Raw genomic sequence first — 8,314 nt, 5'->3', positions numbered from 1 at the left:
CACCAATATTACAACCAACAGCGGAGATGCATCATATACAACATAAAATCGTCACTTCTCTGCAGGTACTGTTTACTAACAAGGTGACAGCGCCAACTATTGGCCTGGCATACGTAGTACAGCGTTTTTGGCCGTTTTCATAGATATGTGTAAATGCAAATCGTTTTGAAAACATTGTCGTGTATACGTGAAACTTTTTAAAAACGCAAGGGAAAAACTTTCCTGTTTTTGATTACACCGTTGTTGTGTAAACGTAGCCTTAGTGGGCCAAGCCTCACTGCCTGTTTTTAAAATACTATTTAAAATTTTATGCTAGATTCTTTACTCTAGGACACCTTTTTGACTCCAACACAATATTTGAAGGCCCCCCCTATATTTGTTATATAGATATTTCCTCTAGTGTTTTATGATTTTCTGCTTGTTTCCAAACTTTTGTTAACAAACTTGGACAGTTGATATTTAATTAACCACATTTCATTGTTTGATTATATAGAATATTCTGTATGTCCTTAAAAAACCAAACAAACAAAAAGCAGTAGTTATTGATGGCAAAATGATCTCATTTCATTATGAATTTTTGTTTTTAGCATTTTATTGTTTTCTTTCTTAATATTTAAATACTTTCTGTGGCTCGGTTTAGGACCAGTGTTTTAAATGCTTTATTTTTTTTATTTTACCTTTAATTTGAAATACATTATCTCAACAAAGTTTTATTGATATTTAGACATTTCGTTATTGTAGTGATTAGTAACGTCGATAATGAGACCTTTCTCACTCAGTAGTGACCTACTAATGCTTTTTGTGAACTGTTTTTTTTTTTCTCTCTCTCTGTTTTCCTGTAGCTTTCATCTGATGGTCTTCGTGCAATGAATGATGGCAGTCTCGATCTATCAGTTGACAGTGACAACAGCATGTCAGTGCCGTCCCCCACGGGCCTTTCAGCTGCCAAGGTCGCCCGTGCCTCCAGCCCTCAGGGGTAAAACATCAAACCATTTTCACCTGGTCACCTGTTGCCCTAATGTTATTTGCTTAACTTTCTGTGACTCATATCTTTTGGGAATACTGGTACACATGCCTTTTTCTTTCTTTTTTTCCTCCCCTCCTCTCTCTCTGACTGTAGCTCCACTGGGACTGCCACAAACACCTCAGATTTGCAGGGAAAAACAGACACTTCAAGAGGAAGCACGCTCCTGGCAGGTGGTATGTCTACTGGGGTCATTAAGTCACTTTAAAGTAGATATTTTTATTTTGTCATTTTGATAGAATAGTTCATTGAAGGAAAATTGTCATCATCTCTTACCTCATCGTTCCAAACTTGTATGACTTTCTGTTGCACAGAACACAAAAAGATATGTTTTGAAGGATGTTAATGCTGCTTTTTCCCAAAAGATTTATTTTATGAAAGTCATCCAGATCTCTTTTTTCCTTATTACTTCAACCGATATTTTCTTACGACAGAAGTGTGACATGGCAAATGAAAAGTGACTTAAATGTCACAATGGAAAAGAACAGCATGAACATTCTTCAAAATTTTTCCTTTTGTGTTCCACCGAAAAAAAGAGTTATATGGGTTTGAAACACCATGAGGGTGAGTGAATGATGACAGACTTTTCATTTTTTGGATTTTAAAAATAACTTTAAAGTGTATTTAATTTGTGTTTATGTTTTTAGTGCTACTTAATGCTAATACTGATTTTGTTTTCCAATCATTGCAGTGGACGCCACTAAGCCAGATAATGTTGGGACTTCCAGCAGCAATGCCCCGCGAAAGGGTGCAGCTCCACTAAAGCGGCCCACCTCACCCGTTCAGCATGACTCGGAGAAGAAAGCCAAAGTGGACAGTGTACAACAGAACCCTCATCCCAGTCCATGTTTATCTGCTGGCCCTGCCATAAAAAGACCTGCCTCACCCCTTGAGAATGAGATGTCCAAGAAAGCCAAAGTAGAGGAGGTAAAAGACAACACTGTCAAGTCAAATGTTTTTTTTTTTTTTAAGTTTTATTTTCAGCTTTGTGCTAATTTTGTATTGTACACCTTATTCAATCCAATCATTAACGGTACTTATAAAGTGTGGACAGTGTCTAAAAAGTGTAATTAAATCCTACTCTTCCAGCTCTCAACCCCTGAAGCAAAGTCCTCAGGTGAAACTGATGGCCGTGTAGCTGTGGATCCAGCGGTAATGGCTATTTGTTCTTACTTTTTGTTGTAAAAGTGCCAAAATTTTTCTTCTTTGCATCCGTCCCAGGGCTCCAGACTAACATTTGAGAGCAGTGGCACCAGCGCCACTAAGTTCTGCAGATGGTGGCGCCAGGAGCAGATTTGGTAGCGCTGGGGGTGGTGTGTGGGAGTATTAAAATATAGATCATTTAATCATAAAATTACTATTGTTTTGCATTAATAAGTGCAGTTACTAATAATATTACATGTTCATTTCTTGTTTATTTTTCTTTTGTTTATTGTTTATACAGATTTGACAGTAAAGCACTAAGCTTGAGTTAAGATGCATACAAAATGTACTTTTGTTAACAACAGTAACAGGTGCAAAATCTAATTTTTATATAGAAAATGTATATATTCCACTCTTATTAAATGTACCATTATTCTTCTAGTATATGGAACTGACCAACTTCAATGATTGTGTGATTTAGTAGCAAAATGAAGAAAAGTATTTCAAGGCACTTTGTGACTTTTTCTTACTTCATACACAAAAAAATGTATTCGTTTTGTTTGCCTATTGATGTATCTCAAATGCAAAAGAAATGGCAGCGCTTATGAGTTGGACAATGCGGTGGTCGCGCCAGTGCGACCGCTCACAAAAATTAGTCGCACCGGCAGAATTCAACTATTTGGTTGCAGTCTGGAGCCCTGTGTCCCCTGAACTCAAAGAGGCAGTAATGTTCGTTGTTCATCGCCCAATTTCAGTGTTTTTGTCATGATTGTTGCATTATTAATTTTTTTTTCCAGCCAAGCGTTGAAGTGGTTCCTTCAGAGGGTGAATCTAAAACAGAGACAGAATTAACGGTAAACCAATGCTGAAAAAGGGTATGCTAGTTATAATGATAAATGGAGGGTATATGTGAAAAGGCAAAATGCTGATGTTGTTTCCTGTCATTCTCAGGTGGTGGACACAGCAGAGGAGATGCCGCCTGCCCAGGTAAGGACATGATCATTTGATTAATACACAGTAATCTTTATCCTATTCAGGCACAAGTCAATTTTCTGTTCTCACTGAAAGCTTACGGAACACCAGCCAAACAAAACAATTCCTAATCTCTATCGTTTTAATAAAATATCTTTATTTTAAGCAGCACAACTGTTTTCAACATTGATAATAAGAAGAAATGTTTCATGAGCACCAAATCAGCATTATAAAACGGATAGTTCCGGTCCTTGATTCTGATTGGCTGAGCCACATTCGAAGCTGTTGTAAATTACTCTACAAACATACACCTTTGTTTACGTTTGTGTGTTGCTCGGCAACCACAACTGATTCTGAGGAACTACACTGTTTGGGGGAAGAATACTGTTTTTATTAATATCATTACACTTTATTTGCTCTGATTTATTTTGTGAAACCATACTACGTATATGGAATAACCGTTTTATAAAAGCAATAAGCCCCGTGAAGCAACATACACCTTTGTTTATGTTTGTCTGTTGCTTGGCAACCACTTTGTTGCAACCACAACTGTTTCTGAGGAGCTACATTGTTTGGTGGAAGAATACTGTTTTTATTAATATCATTACACTTTATTTGCTCTGTTTTATTCTGTGAAACCTTACTACGTATATGGAATAACCGTTTTATAAAAGCAATAAGCCCCGTGAAGCCGTGGTTTACAGTGAATTTATAACAGCTAAGGGGGTAACAACGCCCCTTAGCTGTTATAAATTCACTGTAAACTACGGCTTCTTGGGGCTTATTGCTTTATATTAGAACGGTTTTTGAAGAATCGTGTGACACTGAAGACTGGAGTAATGATGCTGAAAAGTCAGCTTTTAATTATGTTTTAAAATATAATAGAAAAGTTACTTTAAATTGTGATATCTCTCAATATTACTGTTTTTGCTGTATTTTTGATTAAGTGCAGCCTTGGTTGGCTTCATGGCTTTTCAAAAACAAAACATCTTACAGACTAAATATTTGAGTAGTAGCTAATTATGATTTCAAGAGCTTTTAACATCAAGAGCTTTTTACTTTTTAAAAATGTTACATCAGTGTCTAAGGTGTTTGAAGGACTGATGTTAGGCTTTAATATATAATTGTGTATTAAGTTTATTCCAAATATCATTCATTTGATAATAAATGTTATATTTGAAATAGTCTTTAGTAGAGCTGAATGGAAATTTCTATCAAAATGGCCAATGAATAAATGTATGGTGTCCATTACCTAGGATTAATGTATGTTCAGTTGTGGAAAGCAATCTACAAAAAACAAACAAACATATTTTCAGAAATAAAAGTCTACATTGTTGCAAAGAGAAATCACTGTGATTGGTTTATTTGTATTGTCTTATTGTTTATAATATATTTTGAATAATAAAAAAAATTTTTTTTTTCTCAAGTCAACCTCCAAAGTAAAAAAAAAAGAAAATTGTGATAGCTGTTGGTTAAACAAATTAACTATGCAGGGAAGCTACACTAGGAAGAGTGTTCTGGAAAATTTATTTTACGTTTTTTGTTGGGATGTGCGTTTACACAATTTGACACAATCCAGGCCCATTATATATAGGTCAAAACAATGGTCTGATTTTTTTTTTTCCTCAAGTTTTTACTGCACCAAAACCAGAAAACAGAACACATAGCAAGAGCTGAGAGTAATATACAGAGACCAATTACAAAGTTAGATTAGAGATACATGAGAATGTAGATAAACATCCATAACGGTACAAATTACAGACTGAGCTGAAGAGTGAAAAGTCTTCTTCTCTAATCAGTTTCAGTATGCCCTGATATAGGTGTTGCGGAAAGAAATCTATGAAAAACAAAACACAAATGAAGGAACACTTTTTTATTTAGGTAATTAAGTCATATTCTACTTAAGTCTGTGGTGAATTTAGTTCCAGTGAAATTTCTGTTGATTGCCCAGGGCCGTGCAACGTAAATCTTAATGTCTTATTGCAGTCACAGCTTGTTCAAACAGAAACTCTTATCATAGAAGAGATGATTTATTACTTTATATCACTTGGTTAGGACACGCTCACGATTATTCCCATTCGTCTCATCAATCTGATGATCTGTCTTATGTTCCGCAGAAAACACCTAACGCTGATCTGTCGGATGTCCCGATGCTCCCGGCCAACCCCATCCCCGTGGTCAAGAACTCTATCAAGCTGAGACTCAGCAGGTAGAAGCGGCTCAATCTTTGGCCAATCTCGTACTCGGGAGGTAAAATCCCTTTGTTTCCTGTCCATGTGCAACACGGCTCTCCACAAGGGGGCAGCTCTGTTCTTCCACAAACTTCCCTGTGCCCTCTCCCTCCCTACAATGCAAAAAAAGAGATGTCATACCCAAAAACCTCAATGTGATTTAATGTGTTTGTGTGATTTGGTGAATCTTATCACATCCTTCTGTTTTGACCTGAAAGACAGTGACGCTTTATGCATTTTTTTCCCCCTTTTTGTTCTTTTTCCCTTTGTAAATCAGTAAAGAGGCATGTAATTATATTCCAGGGTTCCGTTGGAGACCAATCCACCACATTGTACAGAGCTGAAGGTGTAGACGAGCATCAAAGCGTGCTCAGTAGGTGGAGATGCATTGAATCCGCGTGAACTAATGACAGTACTAATCTGACATGGAAAATTCACTAGCTAGCTCATCCAGATGATTCTAGCTCACTAATGCAGCTGTAATTGAACCAAATCAGTCTCAGATTAGTGTAAACACCATCGTTTCGCTCTGCCGTCTTCGCAGGGCATTAATTATGGGTGTTATTAGGAGTGGAGTAGCTCGTATTCCCAGCATGCTCTGAGGAGACCAGTGCTGGCCGTTCATTTAGGATTGTTTTGCCATGTGTGTATATATATATATATATATATTCATTAAAACAGAGACTACAATATTGAAACTTTTATTTGCTTTGAATAGCTTAGTTTTCTTATATGCTGGGATTTTCCGAAGGTGGAATCAAAGGTGCGTTTCGAATGACTATTGTGATTAAAATGGCAGGTCATCTCGTCGCTGTTGATCTGATTTTGAGGATGTGGATGTGAAAATATAAAAGATTGTTTTGATTTTCAAACGAATGATGGTTTATTGGGGTAGGAGAGTGATTTTGTTCATTTTTGAAATCTGTACAAGCTTTTCTTACTCTGTGTTTTGTGTTGACTGTGGATTCGTGTCACGGTAAAGCTGCCGCCCCAGGAGCACTGTCGTCACAGCACAGATTCACTCCTGTGAAACGCCTCCTATGGCCTTGCAATGTTCTTTCAGTTCTTTCATACGCTTATTTGTAAGGACAAGGTATTGTACTTTTTCACAAATAAAAGTCTACATTGTTGCAAAGAGAAATCACTGTGATTGGTTTATTTGAATCGTCTCAACAGCAGCATCATTGTTCTGATGCAGTGGTTTATTCTAGGGGAGTTGGAAAATGAGCCTATTTTCAAAAATAGTGGAGTGTTCCTTTAAAACATATAATGATATTCTAGGGAATTGTGTGCTTCTAATTTTATATCAATCGTTTGGACGGGACCCTTTTCTATTCTAACATGACAATGCCTCTGTGTATAAGGCAAGGTTCAAAAAGAAATGATTCAGTCGGTGTGGAAGAACTTGACTGGTCTGCAGAAAGCCAAGTCCTAATGGTGTGAATTTAAATGCAGACTTTGAGCCAAAAACTCCTCACCAAACACCAATGACAGCTTGTGCATATGCGCACAGTCATTTTAGACAATTCCAGAACTGTTGCAACAGAGATGGAAGTACAATTTTTAAATGCATGACTTATGTTTCCATCTTTGTTTTGGAAGTACCTTTTTCTGTTCTAAAGAAGGATGTGTCCCAATACTTTTGTCCATATATACCCTGCGTTCCATTCGGAAGGGCACATCCCTATGCCCTAATCCCTTCAAAGGGTTTACCCTTCGGAGTGAGAGCTTCGAAGGATTGAAGGGTGTAGGGGACCAAACAACTGTTTCTTGAAGTGCCCTTCTGCGTCATCATCACGTGCCCACACGGAGGCGCCGTCATCATGCAAAGAATCTGCGCAAAAGGATCATGGGAGCCCGAAGTGTCCATCAGTTGTACCCTTCGAAATCCTTCATTCCGAAGGGCCCTTTGAAGTGGCCAGTTTTGAGCACTTCGGTTTGGAATGACCCTTCAATATGGCGGCCATGATTGTTTTCACTCCGAAGTGCCCTTCGGAGGGCGATATATCCCGTTTGGAACGCACCGTTTGTGTATGAACAAGTGTTTGGTGATGAGTTTTTGGCTCACGGTCTGCATTTAAAGTCACACCAGTGGTCTTCAGCTGGGATAAGTTTTTACTGTTTTAATTTAGCTGAAAGCCATAATAGACCAACCATACTTTAAATAGGCTTATTTTTAAAGACTTTACACATTTTAACCATATAAATTTGATAGTGCTTATATTCAGTTTTCATAGCTAATATTTCAGACAAAGATATTATATCAGTATGCCCTCATATAGGCGTGGTGTGCGGATTTGGAAAGCAAATCAGGCTACATATTTATATCATTTAATTGCCAATATTCACTTTGCTTGCTTGACAAGTGTTCATTTTGGACCTGGGTTTGTTGAATTAACTGAACCTTTTGTCTAAATGTTCAAACAAGTTTTTGGTCACATTTTTTGTTGTCACAGTGTAGTTACACAAATAAGTACAGTACAACGGTAATTAGCAACATGTACTTACTATTTATTTAAGGTTAGGGTTTGGTGTAGTGTTATTTGCTTGTAATTATGCATAATTTACTGATATTACTACAGTAAATGTTACAAGGACATATTAAAATAAAGTATTTTTAGTCAAGGTGTAGGTAATGACTGACTTTTGCAAATACTCAAAAAAAAAAAAAACTTAAAATACTCTTTAACCTTAGTGGTCTGAAGTAAACAACTTGAACACCAATAGTCCTGACAGCCACTACTCCGTTTTATCCCATGCACTGCAAAACGTCTAGATTTCTGGAATGTTCTGTGTGCTTCTTCAAAAGATAGCATAGAGTTACAAAGTATGAGCAATGCATTGATGCTTCGCTATAAGCAATCACCACTGTTTCCTGGGACTGTTCCCCAAACTTTCCCCACTTATTGGTCATTCTACAGTTAGTCTTGCCCCAAATTCATGC

General features: G+C 37.2%; 1 protein-coding gene across 4 annotated transcripts in view; it reads left to right on the top strand.

Annotated features, from left to right (window-relative positions):
• papola (poly(A) polymerase alpha) overlaps window positions 1–6,545 on the top strand; it is a 19,771-nt gene extending 13,226 nt beyond the window's left edge. Inside the window, exons 17-23 of one of the 4 annotated variants that reach the window (XM_016562557.1) lie at window positions 843–976; window positions 1,121–1,197; window positions 1,716–1,951; window positions 2,114–2,176; window positions 2,965–3,021; window positions 3,119–3,154; window positions 5,257–6,545. In XM_016562557.1, coding sequence (XP_016418043.1) covers window positions 843–976; window positions 1,121–1,197; window positions 1,716–1,951; window positions 2,114–2,176; window positions 2,965–3,021; window positions 3,119–3,154; window positions 5,257–5,352 — 699 coding nt within the window. In that variant the 3' untranslated portion in view covers window positions 5,353–6,545. Of the gene's footprint in view, window positions 1–842; window positions 977–1,120; window positions 1,201–1,706; window positions 1,952–2,113; window positions 2,177–2,964; window positions 3,022–3,118; window positions 3,155–5,256 lie in introns of all 4 variants that reach the window. The other 3 variants (XM_016562554.1, XM_016562555.1, XM_016562553.1) reach the window with 3 other exon arrangements.
• Window positions 6,546–8,314: the final 1,769 nt, after the last annotated feature.

The sequence above is a fragment of the Sinocyclocheilus rhinocerous genome, unplaced genomic scaffold (genome assembly GCF_001515625.1).
Source record: "Sinocyclocheilus rhinocerous isolate Xijiao unplaced genomic scaffold, SAMN03320098_v1.1 scaffold769, whole genome shotgun sequence".
In the NCBI taxonomy this organism is placed as follows: domain Eukaryota; kingdom Metazoa; phylum Chordata; class Actinopteri; order Cypriniformes; family Cyprinidae; genus Sinocyclocheilus; species Sinocyclocheilus rhinocerous.
This window is presented reverse-complemented; position numbering and strand designations above follow the sequence as displayed.